Source organism: Panthera leo, chromosome A2 (genome assembly GCF_018350215.1).
Source record: "Panthera leo isolate Ple1 chromosome A2, P.leo_Ple1_pat1.1, whole genome shotgun sequence".
Classification (NCBI taxonomy): Eukaryota; Metazoa; Chordata; class Mammalia; order Carnivora; family Felidae; genus Panthera; species Panthera leo.
Genome location: NC_056680.1, coordinates 144,679,672 through 144,703,399, shown reverse-complemented (window position 1 = coordinate 144,703,399; position 23,728 = coordinate 144,679,672). Strand labels below are relative to the sequence as shown.

The window sequence follows — 23,728 nt, the reverse complement described above, 5'->3', positions numbered from 1 at the left end:
TTCTTATCAGTCTCCCCCTCTCCCCCATATATTATTTTCAACCTGTTGATCATCTTGTATGTATGTGCTCTGTTTTTGCTTAATAGTTTTTGCAGCTTCCCCCTTCCCCCCAATTAAAAATATCAAACATAATGAATAGATCATGTAATATGCCATTCCGTGCCCGTGCCACTGATTTAATTCTTTGGCATTTTGTCTGTGATAAGATTGAAATTAACATCTTGTACATGGGCTTTTCTTGTACTTGTGGATTATTTCTGTTTCCTACTAGAGCAAAGAAGATAACCATTTGAATTAAAATAATTTCTTTTTTCTGTTTTCTTCTAGATCAAAGAAGGTAATCATTTGAATTAAAATATTTAATTAAAAATCTTGGGGCCCCACACTCACTCTGCTCTCATTTTGTTCTGTTGTGTTTTAGTTGGTGTGATTTCAGCAGTGAAGCAATCAACCTGTCCTAGTGATGACAAATGAATTCTGATCTTTTTGTTTTATATGGTGTGTGTGTGGGTGTGTGAGTGTGAGTGATAATGGCGATCCTTAAATTAGGGACACTTTTGTACTTGCCAAAGTGCCTACTGTGAGTTGGTATATTAAATATATACATTCATGATTAGATCTGACTGGCAAGAGCTACAGAATTAGTTGGGATATCTTGAATTTGTTTCCTTCTGCTTTTCATTGAGGTATAATATAAAATAACTGTATATATTTAAAAATGATAAATGAGATAAGTTTTGACAGAAATATCACCCATGAAGCCTATCATCACAATCAACCATTGATTTGGTTTCTGTCACTATAGATTATTTTGCATTTTCTAGAATGTTATATAAAGGTAATTATAGAGTATGTCCTTTTTTTTTTTAAGTGACCCAATTATGTGTTCCCATAAGAAACCCTCTTTATTTTTTTTTTTTTAAGTTTGTTTATTTATTTTGTGTGAGAGAAAAAGTAGGGGAGGGGCAGATGAAGAGGGAGAGAGAGAATCCCAACCAAGTTCAGTGCTCTTAGCACAGAGCCTGATGCAGGGCTTGATCTCCTGAATAGTGAGGTCGTGACCTGAGCTGAAATCAGGAGTTGGATTCTTAACCAACTGAGCCACTGAAGCGCCCCTAGAGTATGTACTTCTATATGAATTCTTTCATCATATTTTGAGATTTACCATGTTCTTTTCATTGCTGAGTAGTATGTCATTGTAAAGCTATAGCACAATTTGTTTACTTACACATTTTCCTCTTTATGGGCGTTTGGGTTATTTCCAGTTTGGAGCTATTACAAACAAAGCTGCTATGGATGTTTTCTTTTCTTTTGGGTAAACATATAGGAATGGAATAGCTGAATCATGGGGTAGGTATAGGTGCTTAACTTTTTAACAGATAGCCTGCATTTAATTTTGACTGATTGTCTGTATTTCACATACATTAAGATTGTGACATGAAACATGTATTTATTTTTATTTTTATTTATGTATTTTTTATTTACTTATTTATTTTTTTGAGACATGTATTTTAAAGGAATCCCATTAAATAGCATGATTTGAAAGCACTGATTTCTTACCTTACTCTGTCAAGGCTAGTTTAGTAACTTTTTCCCTCTCCTCCATTCAAAATTAGTGAATTAAGTTTTCATTGTGAAAATTTTGTGGCCCTTTGACATGGTACTTCAGGGATTACGGTCACAAATAACTTATTTTTGCATTTGCTAGTAAGACTCTTTGCTTTTCTGAAAAGATAAGCACACTTTTTGTTGATGGTACCCTTTTCTTTTTGTAAAGTATTGATAAGATTTTTTTTTTAGACATTAGTTTTGCTTAGCACTTCCAATTACATTTATAGCAGCTTACAAATATTTATGTAGGACTCTGTTGAGGTCTGAATAGTATCTTCAGTTTTCATATGGACTAAATTCAGAAACCATTGGCAACTCCATGGCAGAACTGAAAACAGATTCTAAGAGTTAGGGTATCCCTTAATATGTTTTCCTGGAATTTTTTTTTTAAGTTAGTTTTTTAACAAAATAGGTTTTTGTTTTTTAAGTTTTTGATGTTCCGTATAAGTTATTTGATAGGTTGATGGACATTGCTATGAGAAAATTTGGTGTTGGTTTGTAATGGTTGTCATCACACTCTTTCTGATAAATTACGAGCATTTGAATTTATAGGTGTTTATGCGTGTTGCTTACACGATTAACATATTCCTGGCACTTGGAACTTTAACTTGCCTAACAAGAAAAAAGACCACCTCCTGGTTTATGCTTCTTTCAGGTGGGAGTCAATGACGATTTATTCAGCGCGTAGACCTTTAGTTCAGTTGTCAGACGCCAGGATGGCGCTCTGAGCACGTATGTATGTTCGAGAATTATTTTCGGATTGCCAAAATGTAATTGAAGCGCACTGTGGAAACCTTTTGAAAACACAGAAAAGTCAGCGTGTGCTTTTGAGAGACTGTTGTTACGTTAGTGATTCTCCGGTGGGGTGGGGTATCCCGTTTTAGAATGTTACGCTTTCTGGGCAAGTACTCTTGTAGCTTCTTCTCCGCACCTCACCAGATGCTGGCGCAGGGTGTCTGGTTGTTTGCAGGCTGGTGCTCGCGCTGGCTGCCGTGGCTGGCACCTCTAGAGCCAGGTGGTGGAAAGCCCCACAGGGCAGCTCTATGCGGATGAAGGATCCCTTTTGCTTTCCTCCGCTTTTTAGGCATCCAGGGCTTGAGGTAGGAGGTGTAAACAGGTGCTGCTGCTGATCTTTTGACTTGGTCCTGCGGAGAAGTCGGGGAGGAGTAGGAAACCCCATATGAAGGGGAGAGGCTTGGCTGGACTTTGTCATCCCCTGGAGAGACAGACATGGCTGGTGAGTCTGTCCCTGGGCCCACAGCAGGTACCTGGGCTGTAGCACTTGGAGGAACCATAGTTAGGGATTTAGAATATTGTTTAATTGACCGGGAATGGAATCTTACGTCTTTCGTTCAACTACTTGGTTTCTAACTTGTAAACCACTTTTAGCGAGGCATTATGGATAAAAAGTAAGAGATATTCTCTACATGGGAAATTGTTATTAATGTTGTAAGTTATGCATTTTCTCTTTAGCTTTAGGCAAAACGTTTCTTTTCCCACGTATCGTGTTTTTATCACGTACACTTTTCAAGGTTTCTTGGATTGTAAAATCTTAGTTGAGGTAATATAAATAGAAAATAAGATACAGAGTGTGCCTGGTTCGTGTTACCTCAGAAGCAATTGGGTTACTACTCTGCTTAGTGAAAATAAATTTAGTTGTTTTGTCCAAATGGTGCCAGTGTAACTGGTTATCCGGATATTGCTTTTAAGTCAGTTGATGTTATATTACGTAGTTTCAGGAAGGTTGATTAATTTTAAAAACACGTATTTGGGGGAACATTTTCCATTGTGGTTACCGGTAGAAAGATGATTCAGGTAGAATTGTGTTCGTTAAGAGATCACTGGGTGTAATATAGTTGGTTATATTGTTTTATGGTCTTACAGACTACTGAATGTTTAGTACCCTTTTGCTATTTATCTAAACCTGTATATAAGTTAGTAAGTCTCCCTGGCAACAAAGCCTGAAACTACATAACCCTTTTTGTTTCACTCCAAAGGAAAGAAACGGTTTACTTTTTTTCATTAACAAATGGTCAGTTTTATATGGCCTTTATATATGGTCCCACAGCTGTGAATTGGTACTTGGTCAGATCACTAATTTAAACAAGGCTTCTACAATGAAATCATCCCATGATGCAGATCTTGGAGATTTGGGGGCTTTATTACACATTATATTCACATTCGCATATTCAAAGTATATTAAAATGTATAGAACATAACACATGTTTGATAATAAATCACTGATTTTGGCAAGACAATTTGACGTGATTAAATCTGTTAATTTTACCAACTATAGCCACCATCTTCGTAATGAATAAAGGGAAAACGACTATTTTTTGCCTCCCTGTTTGTATCCTTAGAGATTAGAAGCAAAAACAAAATACTTTTAAGTCAGATTTGTTTTATGGGTGGAAGAAAGAGAGGAAATAGACCTTTGAGTGTGTTCTTTAGTCTGATTCTCTGGATTGCTGCCCGTTTCTCCTGGCAGTTAAGAAAGGCAGGTCTTGAATGTGGTCTTAGATTATCAAATGACATATATTTGAGTATACCTGTATCGCATCATTTATGTAGTTGAGGACACTTATTTGCTTCTGTCTTTCCGTAGGCTCTTTAGTTAGAATAGTTGGGTACCATGTTCTTTCTTTTAGTGATTAATGTGGCTTTTCCTTTGAGATTTAGCTAAGAGTTTTATAACCTGTAAACTATGTTATGTCAGGAAGACTATTAGTGGCTCATCAAGACTAATTTCATTTCATATATTTTAATTTGTATGTGTTTTCTTTTTCTGGTGGTGTTCCTAGCTTATAGTTTGAACTGATTTCTAGAAATCAAATAAAGTGAAATACACCGGCAGGAAATCACACAAAGAAACCTTTGAAGAGAAGGTATTTCCAGACCCTTTACAGTATCTTACATTCAAGCTTAAGTGAGAGTAGTAGTGAAGCCAGGTCCTTTTTTTTCTAGGAGTTTGGAAATTAGAGTATACTTGGCCTAGTTCACTTTGTGCGGTTTGGCAGTTATTTATCAAACTAGAACTTATGCTAAAAATACATAGTAGTTTACAACTTTGCTATGTATCCTCTGAACATAAAATAGGCTATGCCTTAGATTTGCCTTAACCCTGCTCAGTGAAGTCAGACACAATGGAACTTAACACCTGAATTTTGTGCTCTTATACTTCAAAGGGCCTGGTCTCTCCTTGCCTCTGAAGAATTTGGTGTTTCTAAGCTGGCTTTATGCAAACTGGTCAGTGTTTCGGAGATTCAGAAAGTGCTGACTCTATTTTCTTTTAGTAAGTCCTCAAGGTAGGAAGTCTGGAGGTCTTTATCACCCACATCCTCCTGTGCTCTCCAGGCAAGGTAAATGGGGATAGTCCCCTACCCCTGTGGGAGCTTATTCTCAGGATTTAGTTCTAGCTCCTTTGCATCTTGTGATTCAAAGAATGGCTAATGAAATACATACCTTGTCTGCTTGTGCTTATTGTCCATTTTTGGGGGGTGACTGGGTCTATTTGCACAAGCCTTTGAACTGGATCATTGTAATTGACACAGATGCCTCTCTTTCTATTTGCTTAATGGGAAAGCAGAGTTAGTAATTCAGTTGTTTCTAGAATTACAAATTAGGGTATGATTGGGATGTTTTTAAATTTGGGCTTATTATTTGAATGCATTGGATAAAACATAAGGATTTTAGTCTGTCAGTTCTGGCTGTTTTATTTCTCAAAAGTCATTCCTACAGTGTTTTGTCAGCTCTTATGACGTTCTGATGACATTTTATTAAAGTTAAATTTCAGTAGATATGACACTTACATAGATTTTAGCATGTTCTTCTACTTGGAGAAAACCTGGAATTCAAATAATAGTACTACAAAGCAATGGTTGCTTTCTGACTATAAGGGCTCTTTGAGTTGAAATGAATAATTGTATTATTTCTAGGCAGTATCCTTTGTGGCTTTAAGTAATAGTTTGAGAAATACTAATTCTTGGCTGTATTGCTTCGAATTTAGAGAGTAAACTCTGGTAACTTTGTTTTTATTATTGATGTCAGAAATAGAAGCCAGAGTTGAAATTAGGAGTCTACTTTCCACTCCTGACTTTTAATTCAGTTTTGCTACTTAGTAGTCACATTTGTTATGTGAAAAATAGAATTAAAACAGTATAGCCTAATGCCCTCGCTAATCCCATTTAGGAATGCAAGAGTCCTAAAGAATGAAAAATGACACTAAGTTTTAATATGAATGTTCTGCTGTGTTTTTACAATAGTAGATTAGATGGCATTACATTTTATATTTTTGAGGTATCTGAATTGTATGTTACCTGTCAATAATTTAAAAAAATAATATAAGCCATGTAATAGTGCCTGATTTACAGAAGCTTTGATCAGCATAGAATGACCGCATGCCGTTCCTTTCAAAATTTATGTATTTAATTACCTAAATTATATTTTGGCTTTTACATTTTTTTAAAAGTTTTTTTTGAAAGTTTATTTTGAGAGAGAGAGAATGAGAATGAGGGAGGGTCAGAGAGAGGAGAGAGCGAACCAAGCAGGCTCCATACTGTCAGTGCAGAGCCCCATGCAGGGCTTGAACTCCCCAACCGTGAGGTCGTGACGCTTAACCAACTGAGCCTCCCAGGCGCCCCTATATTTTGGTTTTTAAAAGGTAAATTGGGGGAATGGGAATATGCTTGAGTAAAAGGATATGCCCAGAGCCAGGATGGGATCCCATCAGAGTTTGACACAGTTCAGTACTTAAGCATTTAAATATTGTATTGTTATTTCTTTAATTGCTTTCTAGATATTTTGAAGATACCTTTCACAGAAAATTTAGTTGCTCACATTTTTTTTTTAAAGTAATCTCTAGGGGCTCCTGGGTGGCTCAGTCGGTTAAATGTCCAACTTTGGCTTGGGTCATGATCTCATGGTTGCTGGGTCCGAGCTCTGCGTTGGGCTCTGTGCTGACAGCTGGGAGCCTGGACCCTGCTTTGGATTGTGTCTCCCCTACTCTCTGCCCCTCCCCCGCTCTTGCTCTGTCTGTCCTAAAAATAAACAAACATTAAAAAAAAAAAAAAAAAAATCTCTGTATCCAACATGGGGCTTGAACTCATGACCCCAAGATCAAGAGTCCCGTGCTTTTCTGACTGAGCCAGCCAAGCACCCCAGTTGCCAACATTTTTATCGATATTTAAACTCTGGGTGTCTGGAATGGATCAGTTTTGCCCCATATTACAGTAATTCCAATTATGAGTCCCCAGACAGCTAAGCCTGTGTAAAAACTTTGGATGCTTAATTTTTTAAAACTTGAGATGAAAGAAAGCTTGGGAAGTAATGGGCCTTTCTCACTTTCTGCTGTTTTTGCCTTGATGTTTGATAGCTTTTACATTTTTTTAGATAAACTTTTGATTTTTGATTTACAGAAAAGTTGCAAACATACTACAGAGAGTTTCCGTTCACTCCGTTCCAGTTACCCCTGTGCTGCTTTGTGTTCCAATGGCACGTGTCAAAACTAGGAACCATTATTGGTTGGTGTATTACTATAAACTGAACTTCAGGCTTTATTCAGATTTCACCAGTTTTTCCACCGATGTTCTTTTCCGTTCCAGGGTTCAATCCAGGATACATCACATACGGTGGTCATGTCTCCTTCGTATTCTCTAGTCTGTGACAGTTGCTCACTTATTTCTTGTTTTACGTAACATTGACAGTTTGGGAGTACTGGTCAGGTGGTTTTTGGAGTATTCCTTAATTTCAGTTTATCTGATTTGTTTTCCTCTCATCATTAGACCTCGTGATAGTAAAGGTACTTAAAATTGGCCAAACTCATTCTGGGGTTTTGGAAGGAATACCACGGAGGTGAAGTGCCCTTCTCATCACACATGGGGGCGTGTGAGGGGCATACATCTGTCCTCATGCCTCATGACCTCGCAGGTGATGTTGAGCTTGGTCCACTGGGCCTTAGTGGTGCTTGCCAGGTTCTTCCACTGTAAAGTTACTGTTTTTCCTTCAGTATTCTATTCCTTGGAAGAGAGTCACTAAGTGTAGCTGACATTTAAGGAGTGCCAGGGGGAGGGGGGGGTTCTACTCCTGGAAGGAGTTACTGTTTTTGACTTTTTAAAACTTAATTTTTTATTCAAATTCCTTCTTCGGTGTGGTGTCTTCTCTCCCTTTAGTTGTGGAGTTTGTTCGTCAGTCTTCGGGTCAGTTTCTGGGGTGTTAAGGATGATTTGATAGTTACCTCGTTGTGTTCGTGGGACGAGGTCCTCCTCTACCACCGCCATCCTCCTGCTCCTTGTTTCTGATTATAATGTATTAGTGCATTAATCTAAGTTGTTAGGTTTTGTTCAGAAGTTATATTTGATTTTGAATGAAGCGTAAATTGGTACAGGCTTTTGGAAACGAAATGGGATGTAAATATATGAGGATGTGGTCTGGGAGCACACAGATTTGGTGGATTTGTTTATTTAACAATTTGCATGGCAAGTTTAAGTCTGTACATTTGGCTCTTTTTAGATCTATAATAACTTTTATATGTGAAAATAAAGAGAAACTTAGAGTGAACTGAAAAGGTATTAGTTAAAAGCTTCCTATGTCAAGGAATTCTATAATAGAGTTTTAGACCAGAAAGAGGATTTAGGGTGGAGTACTGATAAAATGCCATGACATTCTGCATAGCTTCTTGTTATTAATCAGTTATATAATTAACTTTTAAGAGAGAAGAATATATTCTTATCAACCACTAATTCTAGCAGCAGATCATTATTTTGGCTTGTAGAAACATTTTATTCTAAAAGGAATGAATTTTTCACCATTTTGATGTCTTTTTTTTTCTTTTTCTTTTTAGCAGTTCTATTTGTAGTTTCAGTGAAAATCTTGACATAATTGTAGTTGTCAGTTTTAAGCAGAAATTCAGTTATGGGAAGATTAACTGTTTAGAATTTCACTTTTTCTTTTTTGCAGAATTTCCTGAACAATTGAAGCTTACCCCTTTATTTCATTTTTTTATTGTTTTTTTTTTTTTTTTTAAGTTTATGTATATTGCGAGAGAGTATAAGTGGGAGAGGGGCAGAGAGAGACAGAGACAGAGAACCCCAAGCAGGCTCTACACTGTCAGCACAGAGCCTGATGCGGGGCTCAAACCCACGAACTGTGAGATCATGACCTGAGCTGAAGTCAGATGCTCAACTGAGTCACCCAGGTGCCCTGAAGCTTCTTTCCCTCCCTCCCTCCCTCCTTCTCTTCCTCCCTTCCTCCCTTCCTCCCTCTTTCTTTTCTTTCTTTTCTTTCTTTCTTTCTTTCTTTCTTTCTTTCTTTCATTTTTGAGAAAGAGAGAGCACGCGAGCAGGGGAGGAACAGAGAGAGGGAGACACAGAATCTGAAGCAGGCTGCAGCCTCTCAGCTGTCAGCACAGAGCCCGATGCGGGGCTCGAACCCACGAACCATGAGATCATGGCCTGAGCCAAAGTTGCATGCTTAACCGACTGAGCCACCCATGCGCCCCAAAACTTCCTCCTTTAAATGAGAAAACTCATTTTACTTAGACAGTATTTGGTGTAGTTAAAGTTTTCAAGTTTATTTACTTTGAGAGAGAGAATATGCAGAGAGAGAGGGAGAGAATCCCAAGCACTGTCAGCACCGAGTCCGACACGGGGCTTGAACTCATACATCATGAGATCATGACCTGAGCCGAAATCAAGAGTTGGATGCTTAACCGACTGAGCCACCCAGGTGCCCCTGGTATAGTTTTATTTTGGTTGATGTATTTGCCACTTTCTCCTTTCTCTCTAGCAATAACACAGATGATGAAAGTCATAAAAGTATATAAAATGCATTTCTTTTCTTGAACAGAGTATATTTATAGTTGAGGCTCTTGGGTGAGTGACCTCTGGAAAAGTAATAGTGAGATACTAAAATTTGGCCAAACCCATTTGGTTTCTGGGCTAAAAAGTTAAGCCAAAGTATCTCTCTCAGGGGCTTCCTTGAAAATAGCGAGGAAGAAAGTAGAAATTGAATATTAATGGAAAATATCTTGCTAGTTATAAACGTAGTAGTAATAAATAGTTACACATTCTTTGAGATTGTAGAGGACAGTTCAGAATTTATGTATCAACTTATGGGGACGCCTGGGCTTTTGTGTGGTAAATAAGTCAGAAGTGTTTATAATCAGCCGTTTATTGGTTTAGTAACCCCGGTGGTGTGCTTTTAGACCTTTGGCCTTAAATAATGCTAGCACTTGGATGTCATGTAGGTGCTAAGAATCAGTAGTGTGGAGCTTTAGGGCCATCTTACTGCTTTGATGACTCTGTGCCAGATGTTGAACTGGTTCTTTTATATTTGTTTCCTTTGCTCACTTTCTTAACTTTGTGTACCCGGTGGGCCTTTACAAGAAAACAAGAAGCAATCAAGACTTACTTTCTTTAGAGTAGTTTTAGGCTCATAGCAAAATTGAGAAGGTAGAGATTTCCCGTGTCCCTCTGGCCCCACTCATGAACGGCCTCCCCCATTGTCAACATCCTCTGCCAGAGTGGTACATTTGTTTCAATTGATTAATTCGCATTGGCACATCATTATCACCCAAAGTCTGTAGTTTACGTCAGAATTCATCTTAGCGTTGTATAGCTATGTGCTTGGACATATGTGTGATGATTTATATCCATCATTATGGTATCCTACACAGTATTTTCACTGCCCTGAAAATTCTGTGTTCCACCTGTTCATTCCTCTCTCCCCTAACACCTGGCAGCCAGTTATCTTTTTATTGTTTTCATAATTTTGCCTTTTCTAAAATGTCATATAGTTAGAATCATACAGGAGGTAGGCTTTTCAGATTGGCTTCTTTCACTTAGTAATACGGATTTAAGTTTCCATTGTGTCATTTTATGGCCTAATAGCTCATTTCTTTTTAGTGCCAAATAATGCTCCATTGTCTGGGTGTATCACAGTTTGTCCATTCACCTTGGTGAACCATTTTTAGTGAAGAGATAATACTATTCTAGTGGTTCCTTATTTTCCAAGTTCATCTTTGTATTTTTTTTTTTTAAGTCCCTTAGTAGTGACTAGTTAAATTTTATACTTCTGGCCCATTCAGTCCTCAGCTGTATCTTTCTTGACCCTTGATACTTGTTCTATAATGTGCTATTTCTCATGTGTATATGTATATATATATATATATATATATATATATATATATATATATATATATATACATATTTTAATGTTCATTTATTTGAGAGAGAGACAGACTGAGCATGAGCCAGGGATGGGTAGAGAGAGAGGGAGACACAGAGTCCAAAGTAGAGCCTCATGTGGGGCTTGAACTCCCGAACTGTGAGATCATGACCTGAGCCGAAGTTGGATGCTTAACGGAGCCACATGAGGCGCCCCTCTTTCTGGTATATTTCAGTCAATTTTTGTGGCATCCTTGCTTTGAGATGTTATGGCTCACTTCTTTTGGTTTTAATTTGTGTATGTGTGTGTGTGTTTGTTTATTTTTGAGAGACAGCATGAGCCAGGGAGGGGCAGAGAAGCAGGGAGACACAGGATCTGCAGCAGGCTCCAGAGCCTAACGTGGGGCTCAAACTCATGAACTGCGAGATTGTGACCTGAGCCAAAGTAGGCTGCTTCACCGACTGAGCCACTCACGCATCCTTGTGGCTCACTTTTTATGGATGAAAAATCTTGGGCTACACAGATTGACTGGAAATGCTGAGGTCCTAGAGGAATGATGGGTCCTGAGCCAATGAGAGTTTCTCATGCTTTTGTCCCTTTGGCATACATTTAACTTTGCGTATGAAGTAGGTGCTCAGAAAACACCTGTTAAGTGAATTTTGATACATAATATACTACAGGTGGGATGCCTGGGTGGCTCAGTCGGTTAAGTGTCAGACTCTTGATTTGGGCTCAAGTCATGATCTCAGGTTAGTGAGATCAAGCCCCACGTCAAGCTCTGCACTGACAGTGTGGAGCCTGCTTGGAATTCTCTCTTTCCCTCTCTCTCTTTGCCCCTCCCTTGCTCTATCTCTCTCTCAAAATAAACTTAAAAAAAAAAAATACACACGCACATCCACTACAGGTTTTTGCCAAGTCCTTGGGTTGATTTAGGCTAAACTTTGGCACCTGTATGGAAAATCAGAAACCTATGTACAGAAATCATGCTGGAGAGAAGCAGATCTTAAACTGTGGTCATCATCAACATGCCTTTCACCACAAGCCTGTGGTTAAAAAAAGGCAGGTTCACTTGAGCATGTCCTTGATCAGGAGTAAAGATCATTAGTAAATTTTGACCCTCAATTATGTGTCTTTTAATATTCTGTGTGATGAAATGAGAAACCTCTTTCCTGCATATTGAAAGTATGGTGGTGGTTTCTAGAAAAAACAACTTAGGTGATTTTGAGTTGGCAACTGAACTAGCTGTTTTTTTATGGAATGCCATTTGTATTTGAAAGTAGATACTTGATCCAGACATTTTCTCCAAAAAAAGCGAGCCCATCACTCCAAGGAAAACTGCTAGTATATAAAATGATATATGATAAAATGATAAAATATCAGCCTTAAACCAAAAATTAGAATTTTGGGTAACTTGTTATCAGCCACATGCTTGACAGTTGTTTAATACTTACATTTCTGATGAGATAGTGGTGATATTAAATGTGATTTTTTGATATTGTGTAATGAAATGTGTCAACATTAGGAAGGTCCGTATAAGTTTGTGAACCAGTATTTTCCACATGGCCAGTGCATGATAGAAAATCATGCTTGGGTAAAAAAGATTCATTAAAAATTCAAGGTAGACCAGTGGACTTTAACAGTATGAAAAGTTCATTGGTGCCGTTCCAGATTCCACATTGCAGTTGGCCTTTAGGAAACTACCCACTTGTCAAGTTTTGGTGTAGTATCAGTGGAAAATGTCGGTATGACCTGAAAAGTCTATTAAACTACTCGTCTTTTTTCTAACTACATTCAAAATGTACCAGATTTAATGCAGAAGCACATAGGACAATCCAGCCCACTTCTGTTAAGCCAGATATTAAAGAAATTTGCTAAATTGTTTTTTTGTTTTGGAAATTATTTTTCATAAAAATGATATATGTTAAAATGTGTAAAATTTATTATTTTAAATGAATTGATGTTTTTAATTTCAAAATGGTAAATATCCATACAAAAGCTCTTTGGGGTCGTCGATTTTTTTTTTTTTTTTAATGGTTTTATTTATTTTTGAGAGAGGGAGCATGGGCAGGGGAAGTGCAGAGCAAGGGAGAGACAGGAGCTGAAGCAGGCTCTGTGCTGATAACAGAGAGCCCGATGTGGGGCTTGAACTCCCGACTGTGAGATCATAACCTGAAGTTAGACGCTCAGCCGAATGAGCCACCCAGGTGCCCCTGGGGTCATTGATTTTTTTTTTTTTCTTCTTTTTTTTTTTTTAAAGTGTGAAGGGTGCTAAGACCAGACAGTTTGAGAACTGCCTTCACAAATGTATGAAGAGAAGTTGTCATGTTGTTGTCATAGGATGTGCTTTATTTGTACCTAGTGTAGTGTTGGCATAATACTAGTCTTTAATCAAATATTCAAATCAGATTGAATTGAAGTATATAGTAAAGCAGGTAAATAAATACACATTTAGCCTTGAAGGGGAATTGGTATAACATGAAGATGGCAAGTGTTTTCATGTTAGTAAAGAATGCCAGAGTTTACACCATGTTATATAGATTCTAAGACTTTTAGAATCTCCACATCTTTGAAATGGAGATGGCTTTCAGTTGGTAGTGTTTGTCAGCTTTTTTCTTTCTTGGTGTCATGAAATAATGGTGTATTGTCGACGTGATGAAATAAGGCAGCACTTTTTTTTGTCGCTGCATTTTTTGTTTGGAGCTGAGGAAACATTAGACAGCAGTTTACTTCTTGGGCTACAGGATAGGTTACATTAAATTTTATTTTATCAGGCCCTGAGCTGACTCTGGGCCGTTGACAATAGGTCCATTGTTAGAATATCCCATTCATAAAGCAGTTATCTTTATTTCAAGTGAGAAGACTAGACTCTATTGCCAGAATTCAGTCTTTTAAAATAAAGTGTAAAATGTGATATAAGTTTTTTTTATATGCAAAGCTTTTTATTCTATTTAATCATACTGTTGATAGAAACATAGTGGTGAGTATTGAGTTGTTCCCATTTCTGTTGTAAAGCAGGTAAAGGAGGTTGTACTGTGTAGCTCTTAGAAAATGAAGAGTAACAGGATTAAAAAATTATTTTTTTAAAGTTTTTTTTGGTGGGGGAGGGGCAGCGAGAGAGGAATGGGAAGAGAATCCCAAGCAGGTGATTGTCGACATGGGGCTTGAACTCGTAAACTGTGAGATCATGACCTGAGCCGACAACAAGGGGTGGATGCTTAACCAACTGAGCCACCCCAGAATTAAAAGATTTCAAACATTTCTTTTAATTGAAAAAATTTAAAATTTACCAATACCACACTGAGGCTTGAAGAAGTTGTAAGTTTACCTTTGGCTTCTATTATTCTGAACCTGAGCACTGTTAATATTCTGTGTGGTCTTATGAGGACCTGGGAAGTACAGATGCTCATTTCTGTATCTTTAGAGCAATTTCTGTTGTCTTGAAGAGGTCTATTAAGAGCTGAATTATTAGATTCTGTTACTAACTTTGTGCTTCTATTTAATTCTGTATAAAAACAAAAAGGACCATAACATGGAGATATAAAGATATACAAATAAATAACATAGGCACCCATTTTTTAAAGATTTTTTTATTTTTAGTTTTTAAATATTTTATTTATTTAATTTATTTTGAGAGAGAGCACAAGCAGGAGGAGGAACAGAGAGAGGGAGAGAGAGAGAAAGAGAATCCCAAGCAGGTTCTGCACTGTCCGCGCAGAGCCCAACAGAGGGCTCGAAGCCAAGAACCATGAGCTGATAACCTGAGTCAAAACCAAGATGCCCAACTGACTGAGCCACCCAGGCACCCCAAGATTTTAGTTAAAATTTTTTTTTTAATGTTTACTTATTTTTGAAGGAGAGACAGAGTTTGAGCGGGGGAAGAGCAGAGAGAGAAGGAGACACAGAATCTGAAGTAGGCTCCAGGCTCGGAGCTGTCAGCACAGAGCCCAACTCAGGGCTCGAACCCATGAGTTGGGAGATCAAGCCCCACATTGGGTGTAGAAATAAGTTAAAAAAAAGAAAAAAGAAAGAAGAAAGAATAGATACTGGGTTGGATAACCAGCAGTGTTGCCACAATGAACGATAAGGGTTTGTTTTTTTTTTTTCTTTCATTTACATATTTGGGAGCATTATCATTCAGGCTTGGCTTCCCATGCCTTAAATTTTGGTTTATAAATGTTATTTCTTACCTTTATCACATGTCTTACAGATTTTGCTTTGCTGGAAGACTGGGTTACATGATAAAATTATTTATGCTGGGGCATTAAGGGAGAAGACAAACCATTCACTTGTGTCTTCTCACTTATAGTTTATCTTCAAACTTGAACTCAAGACCTAATTTGGGAGGTTGGCGTAGAGGAGGGGCAGCATGTTAGGATGAAAGAAAACTGCCTGGCAGACCATCCAGTGTTCTCGCCCTTCGCTCTCTCTGCTGCTCAGTGCTGCAAGACCTTGTGTCTTTCACTTCCTTCTTGGGTATCTGTTTCCTTACATATCGAGTAAGGAGTTGGCTTAGAGGATCCTAAGTTTTTACAACTTGAATATTGTGATTTTTATCTGTATAGCCATCTTGCATGTAACTTATTGTGTGTATATATGTAACATATGAAAGATCGTCACAGCCATGTGTATACCTGGCATTGCCTTCTAGGGAATAGAGAGTTGAAAATAGCTTTATGAGGGACCTTGGGTGGCTCAGTCGGTTAAGCGTCCTACTTCAGCTCAGGTCATGATCTCACGGTCTGTGAGTTGGGCTCTGTGCTGACAGCTCAGAGCCTGGAGCCTGCTTCAGATTCTGTGTCTCCTTCTCTCTCTGCCCCTCGCCTGTTCATGTTCTGTCTCTCAGAAATGAATGAACATTAAAAAAAAAAAAGCTTTATGACAAATTTTAAATCTTAGTTTGAATCTTATCTTTATAGATATGTATTATAAAAATAAGTTCTGCAGCTTACTACTTTCTTGGTTTGAATTTTTCCTAGGGCTTTTTAGAAGTGTAAAGTAGAAAACCTTGACATCTTCATTTCTGACTTGCTGAGATAAAATTTTGCTTCGTGTTTAGAAACCTGCATCAATGTTAAGTTTGAGTAGGAGAAGCTCCTGTCTTAGGCCAGTAACAGTTGTTGTCCTTTCATTTCTAGAAATGGATCCTTGGAATTAGTTGACGTATTATCAAAAGAACAGTTATTAAAATATTATTCAGTGTTAACTGCTCACCTGCTCACCTAAAAATTCAAATGCTTGGTTTACCATGTTTAAGTCACACTTCGACTAACTATGAATAAATGAGTTGTTACCATTATTACAGATGGGAGAATTAAAGCAAGATCTTATAATCCTTGTCTGGTCATGGGGAGCTGCCAAATTAAGAATGCCTTCTGGTTTTGTCCAGTGGGGTGAGTTGTATCTGTTCCCTGTCTGTTTTAGGAGAAGGGGACTTGTGGTTTACCCGTGTCGTGTTTCAGTTTCATTTTGTATGTAGAGTACATCTTGAAAGGCAGTATGGTTTAGTAAATGGGACAAGGCCCTTGTTAGAATTCTCTGAAACAGTTTAATTTCAAGCCAGTACATTTCTCTCCCTTCTTTGTTCCCAGATCCCTGGTGTTTTGAACAATAGATTTCAGATTGTTTCCATGTTTTAAAACCAGTTCTATCTAATATCAGTCACCTCGGATGTTTGTAATTGGGGTTTTTTAGCTCATTATAGACAAGAACAAGGTATTAAGTTATAAATCCTTTTACTGAAGTTTGGCTTATTGGAAATGTGATTAAGGAAATTGGTTATCAGTTTTATGATTTTTTTCAAATTACTGCATAACTTTTAATCACATAAAAAGTGTCTAAGCTTGTTCAAGCTACCTTAGGTTATGATTCAATAATATTGCAGAACCAGTGTTGCAGGTCGGCAATAATATTTACTGGTTAAAATATGGTAGGCCTTTAACTTGCCATATTGTAGATCTTTTTCTTTCAGTTGCCACATTTTTATGAGTAAAACTACAGAAGCAGATAAAACTTCATTTTATTCTGGAAGTTAGTTGGTAAGGGTAATGTAGATAGAATTGCATCACATCGGCATTATGGTTTTTGTTCAACAGATATTCACTGGAAATTTTTCTTTATAGTTTACTATGAAAAATCTCAGATACATGAAAGTGGAAAGAATAAAATAAGTGAATACCTGTAGATCTTCCATGTAGACTCAATAAACATTTTGTCATATTTCCTTTATCATACATGTTTTTAGTTGAGCCTTTTCCAAGTAAGTTGCAAAAGCCATGACACTTTTACCTAAAATACTTGAACATACATCTTCAAAGAGTAAAGACTTTTCCTGTGTAAGTACAGTACCATTATCACACCAGAGAATGTTAACACCAATTCCACTGGTATCATGTAATTTTTCCGTAGAGGAAATATTGAAGTGATGAGATTGTTTATCCATTTTCAGAGTATGAAAGCATATGCTCTTACTCTAAACAGTATTAGAAAGACAAAGTTCTGCAAAAATTGCTTTAAAACTCATGTTATCCTAGTGGGGAAAATGTTTTTCACACATTGTAATAACTTATAAATTAAGCTTTTAGAGTTTTTCTTTTTTTTCTTTTTCTTCTTTTTTTTTGGAGAGAGAGGGAGGGAGACAGACGGACAGACAGACAGACACAGAATCTGAAGCAGGCTCTAGGCTTCGAACTGTCAGCGCAGAGCCTGATGCGGGGCTCGAACACGTGGACTGCGGGATTATGACCTGAGCCGAAGTTGGACGCTTAACTGACGGAGCCATCCAGCCACCCCTAAAAATATTTTTTGGATGATGAGATATTTTGAGCACCACAAGAAATAGGAAGAAATCTTGCTGATAATAGAACAGCATCCATTTACTGTTTTGTCAGATCTTAACATTTTGCCGTATTTGTTGCAGACATTTAAAAAAAATTTTTTGTATTTTATTTATTATTTATTTATTTTTTGAGAGAGCACACACAAGTGGGAGAGCGGCAGAAGAGGAGGAAGGGAGAAATCTTAAACAGGCTCCATGCCTAGAGTGGAGCCTGATGCCAGGCTCAATCTCACAACCATGAGATCACGACCTGAGCCGAAATCGAGTCAGACCCTTAACCGACTGAGCCACCCAGGTGCCCCAGAAATTTTATTTTTTAAAAAGGGAGAAGACCTGTAGTTAAATTGAAGCCTCTGCGTAGTCCTCCACGATTCCTCTCCCCTCCCCCTCTTCATGAACTAGAAGTTGCAACTTTCTTCAATTCTCTTTCCCCTCATTTTTTTTTACTTTCTTATGTATATGTGCATATCCATAAGTAATATTTGTCATTGCTTTGCATGTTTAAATAAATAGTAGCATACATTTTAGTTCCGTATTTTTAAGATTTGTTGATACTGATAGAAGTAGCTGTACCTCATTTATAAAAGTTACATGCATATACCATATTTTCCTTATTTGTTGATGTACATTTAGGTTACTTTCAATTTTTTGCCATTATATATAGTGCTGTAAACAACATTTATGAATGTCATTTTGAGCACATATGTGTTTCTGTAGGGCAGTAGGGCAAGATTTTCCAGGCTCTTTTGTTCATTAGACATAATAAGAAATGTATTTTACATTGAGACCCAGCGTGCACACATTACATGCACAGATATAATGGAAGCTGTAGTTCTATAAAAATAATTAAAAAAATATTTACCCTGAAAAAATCCTTAGCCATACAAGAGACGCATCCTTGAAATAATGTATCTATCCCCTCATTGTAAAAAGTGCTGATCAGGACCCACATTTGACAAATAATGACCTAATGTATATAACCTGAAGCAAAATTGCTTTTTTTTTGTTTTTAATATTTATTTATTTTTGAGAGAGAGAGAGCATGAGCAGGGGAGGGGCAGAGAGAGCGGGAGACACAGAATCTGAAGCAGGCTCCAGGCTCCGACCTGTCAACACAGAGCCCAACGTGGGGGTCAAACCCACGAACGGTGAGATCATGACCTGAACTGAAGTCAGACACTTAACCAACTGAGCCACCCAGGTGCCCCATATAATTGCTGGTCTTAATGGTGCGTGTCTTCAGCTTTGCTAGAGATGAAAAAGTTACTCTTTAATTAAAAAAAATTTTTTTTAATGTTTGTTTATTTTTGAGACAGAGCGGGCAGGGGAGGGGCGGAGAGAGAGGGAGACACAATCCAAAGCAGGCTCCAGGCTCTGAGCAATCAGCACAGAGCCAGACGCAGGGCTCAAACCCACAAACTGTGAGATCATGATGTGAGCCAAAGTCGGACGCTTAACCGACTGAGCCACTCGGGTACCCCAAAAAAGTTACTCTTTAAAGTGGTTGTACCAAAAAACTACATTTCCGTCAACAGCATTTGAGGCCTCCTGTTTGTTCGTATCCGTACCAACACTTGTCTAGCTTTTTTAGTATTTGCTAATGTGATGGATGTGAAAGGGTATCCCATTGTTGTCTCAGTCTGTTTTCTAACCAAATATTTTGAATGCCTTTTCTCTGTGAGGCCCTTGCAAAGCAGTAAGGGTGCTACCATGAAAAGCAAGAGACATAGCTCCTCTGTTCTAGGAGAGAGAGGTGAACTTTGTCAGCCCTTGAATGACAGAGTGACATAGAGGCGGGAGTAATGCGCAGCCCACTTGGAAACGTGGCTCTTACGAGAGGTGAAGCTTGACCTTGGTCTTGAAAGATGAGTAGGCATTTTCGGACAGCATACAGACTTGAAGGACATTCCGGAGGGAGAAGAGGGAAGTAGGCAAAGGCATAGAGCTATAAAAGCCCATCATGAATGTGCACAGAGTTCCTGGATTGGGGAGGCCAAGGCACAAGCGAAGACTCTGCAGACGTGTGGGGGGCTGAGGGAATTGTGTTCTGCAGGCACCGAGAGGCATTGGTGAAGGTTTTAAGTGGGGGTATTAACAGATTTTTTTTTTTTATGTTTTATTTTTGAGATAGCGCAGGCATGCACGCACACAAGCAGGGGAGAGGCATAGAGAGAGAGGGACAGGATCCGAAGTGGGCCCTGTGCTGACAACAGAGAGTCCGATATGGGGCTTGAACTCACGAACTGTGAGATCATGACCTGAGCCGAAGTCTGATGCTCAACCAAGTCACCCAGGACCCCAACGGGAGAATTTTTTTTTTTTTTTTTTTTTTTTTTTGTTAAGTCTAGAAATGGGTTTTGGTATTTTAAAATTATGGTCAGTCGAGCTTTTGTTTTAATTTCAGTTTCAGACTCATTAGTTTGGCTCTTATTTATTACTGCCCTTTTGAAACACGCAGATAACAGAAATTGATATTTTTCCTTTGAACTGGGGTTGGTCATTTACTTTCCAAAATAGAAATAATTGTAGCCTAGCACTGAATACATTTGCTCTCATCCATGCCTTCTTGCTTTTAAGAGGCACAGCAGATGGTCTAATGGGTATTTTCTTTCTATCATCAAATCGGAATAGGTGTAGGTTTATACAGGGTTGGTAATTTTAAGAATTTGTGTTTTTGGACGTCTTTCATGAGGATATTTTTGATCTTTGCGTCTCTTGCTATACATCACAGCAAGTATGAATACAGTTGTAAGAACTTCATGTAGAGAGCTTGAGTGGCTCTCGTTAATCAACTGTGTGTGTGTGTAAAGGTGATGATATGCGCCCTCTCTTTGGGGTCTTGCCACTTTTGGCATTCCTGAGCTGCCAGTCTTTTTTTTTTTTTTTTTTAAAGCTCCATGCCAGTGTGAGGCTTGAACTCAGGCCCCCCAAGATCAAGAGTTGCATACTCTACTCACTGAGCCAGCCATCATGTGTCCCTCTGCCAGTCCTTTTTAATGGGAGCATTTGTCTTGCTTTAAGGCCTGAAAATTGAGGCTGATCAGCACCCAATTTAAATAGAAGCAGTTTTAGAGACCAGGTTGGAGGTAGTTGCAGGATTCTGAAACTCTCAGTGCCTTCAGAGAAGAAATGTTAAATGTATAGCACACAATAGTAATGGTCGTTGGTGTGTGTGTTTGGTTTTAGCTCTTGGTAATGAATCCCACACTTGGGTTTGTTTTAAGGAGAGTACTCAAAGGTATGTTCGTTGAGATGCAGGGGGCGACATGGAATACTGCATAGATATTATTTTTAATTTAGGAAAATCATATGCAGGTAGATTTTTAAAAAGAACTCTTCTAAACCTTACGGTTCAAAGTTGTAGTTTTCTTTCCTAGCTACTTGATGCTTTAAAATCACCCACATCCCTCCGTGATATCTGTAAAAGTCTTTTTATTAGCTAAGGATTTATTTCAGGGAGGAGCATACCTGGGATTAAAAGAACTGGACAAGTTTGTATTGCCTAATATTCCTGCCTGTGACCTTTCCTCTCAGAAACCCCCACAGTGTGCGTTCTGTCAGCCTTGTCATCTCCTGTCCTCCACCCACAGCCTCCAACACACATACAGACAACACACACACAGTTTAGCAGGTGCAGAAGGAGTAGGGGTAGAGGGTCTGCTATTAGGGTAGGGGCTGGAAGTGTTCTATTTACTTCCTGCCTTTAGCAGATGTAATACTTGTTAACAGGTTGGCAGCAGACGCGGGCTGGATCAGTTGGATACAAGGTGACTGTTCTAAAATAAACAAAATGAAACAGCATAATCTTGAATTTGTGGGCAACATGTGGGACTGAGCAAATGAGACTTTTGCAGGTGGTTTGACCATTAGCTGTGAGCATGCTACCAGTGTGTTAGGCAAGTGGACAGGATGTTCTCTGTGTGTACTGTATAACCTTGAAGCCCTGCATCTATTTCCATTTCCCCAGGAATGAAAGCTAAAACAGAAAAGCTACTTTCCTTCCCTTTAGCTTTCAAAACAAAAGTAAGGCTTGCAAGTCTGGACTGTTGCATAGTGTTGGAGAGGATGCTTCTTGTCCTGAATTCGATTTTCGATAGGGATTTATTTTCTTTCTTTTCTCTCTCTTTCTTTCTTTCTTTCTTTTCTTTCTTTCTTTCTTTCTTTCTTTCTTTCTTTCTTTCTTTCTTTCTTTCTTTCTTTCTTTCAATTCTTCTAGAACTTGAGCATAGATAAATTCTTTTGTAATGTTTATTTTTAAGAGAGAACATGCCAGTGGGGAAAGGGCGGGGGACAGAGGATCTGAAGTGGGCTCCGTGCTGACAGCAGTGAGCTGGAACTCACAAATTGTGAAATCATGACCTGAGCCAAAGTCAGGTGTTCAACCAACTGAGCCACCCGGGCACTCTGATGAATGGTTTTTAAAAAACGAGAAGCAAGCACAAAACATTAATCACTTGTTATGATTCTATAGCAAATGATTGAGAGATTTAAAGCAAATCTGTTTGGGGCGCCTGGGTGGCTCAAGTCGGTTAAGCGTCTGACTTTGGCCCAGGTCATGATCTCACGGTTTGTGGGTTCGAGCCCTGCGTTGGGCTCTGTGCTGATAGCTCAGAACCTGAGCCTGTTTGAGATTCTGTGTCTCCCTCTCTCTCTGTGCCCCTCCCCTGCTCATGCTCTGTCTCTCTTCCTCAAAAATAAACATTAAAGAAAAATTTTTTTAAAAAAGCGCAAATCTGTTAAGGTCTATATAAGCTAAGCATGTTGATTTCTGTGGTAGATGAAGCCAGTGCTGTATCCAAAGACTTTTCCTATTTTTCTTAAATTCCTTGAACTGGATATATATTTTTTTAATGTTTATTTTTGAGAGAGAGAGAGAGAGAGAGAGAGAGTGAGCAAAGCAAGCAGGGGGGGAGCAGAGAGAGAGGGAGACACAGAATGTGAAGCAGGCTCTAGGCTCGGAGCTGTCAGCACTGAGCCCGACATGGGGCTCAAGCCCAGGAACCATGAGACCATGACCTGAGCAGAAGTTGAATGCTTAACCGACTGAGCCACCCAGGCACCCTGAACTGGATATGTTTAATGGCAGAAGACTTCTATAAGCCAGTTATAGTACCCGCTAAAAGTTTGTGTTTAGGATATTAGGGCTTTGGACTAAATAAATGTGATTATCTACCTATACAAAAAAGCTGAAGACCTATAAACCAAAAACGTGCATCTGAGAAAGCCTTGTGAGAGAGAGATTTATGAATTTCTTCTGTCATGTCATTAATGATTGAACCTGGGGTGAAAGGCACATTTTAGCTGGATGGACTTAGGAGGCTGGCCAAGGACAAGGAATTTTTTTATTATAGGTTGTTTTTGCATTGCCTTTGATATGTTTCTAAATCCAGAACTAATGATTGGAAGAAAGCTCTGGAATTCAGTATTTTTGTGACTTTTGAGGTGGGGGGGTGAGGCTCAAACATGACTACATGTTGGGGACGGGGGATTTTTTGCAAGACAGGCAGACTGGAGTCTGGGTTGCTTAGTCTGTTTGCTTGTGCTTTGGCCCCAGGTGCAGGCAGACTGTTTTACAAAGCGTTAAAGTTCTGCTTCTCAGCAGATGCCTTTCCAGTGTTTCTTCCTGGTGCTCTGAAAACCATATGTGGGGGAAAATGATCTTGTTCAGTTTAGAGGGTAAGGGCGTTGTCTGCCTGAAAGCACCAGTAGGATTATTTAATTTTTTTTCTTTTTTTGAAGTTTGAGGCAAGAAATGAGAAAACTTCCCGCCATTTAACAAAATGGAGCCAAGCCACTGTGTGTGTGTGTGTGTGTGTGTGTGTGTGTGTGTGTGTGTGTGTTTTTGTTTTTTTTTTTTTGGAAATATGTTTCTACCACTCCTTTAAAGCTATAAAAGTTAATTTCATAGCCTGAGGGAGGGATGCTGTTTCCCCTAAAAGATCAGTTCTAGGAAGGTGTGAGGTTGGGTTGTCACTTGGTCTGTAACTTAAACTGATAAAAAGCCTCTTAGAGTGCTACTGTGTGCCAGGCACTGTGCTGTTAGCACTTTAGATATCTTAATCCTCAAAATACCCCAAGAGGTAGATCCTGTTGTCATTTTTCCTGTTTTACAGATGAGAA

At 38.6% G+C, this 23,728-nt stretch overlaps 1 protein-coding gene across 5 annotated transcripts in view; it reads left to right on the top strand.

The window, feature by feature from the left end:
• UBE2H (ubiquitin conjugating enzyme E2 H) overlaps positions 1–23,728 on the top strand; it is a 102,872-nt gene that overhangs the window by 6,161 nt on the left and 72,983 nt on the right. For 3 of the 5 annotated variants that reach the window (XM_042924454.1, XM_042924450.1, XM_042924434.1), the window contains exon 1: positions 15,645–16,163. The exons of 1 other annotated variant lie outside the window; for it this stretch is intronic. In XM_042924454.1, coding sequence (XP_042780388.1) covers positions 16,117–16,163 — 47 coding nt within the window. In that variant the 5' untranslated portion in view covers positions 15,645–16,116. Of the gene's footprint in view, positions 1–15,644; positions 16,164–23,728 lie in introns of those variants that run through there. One more of the 5 variants, XM_042924457.1, reaches the window with a different exon arrangement.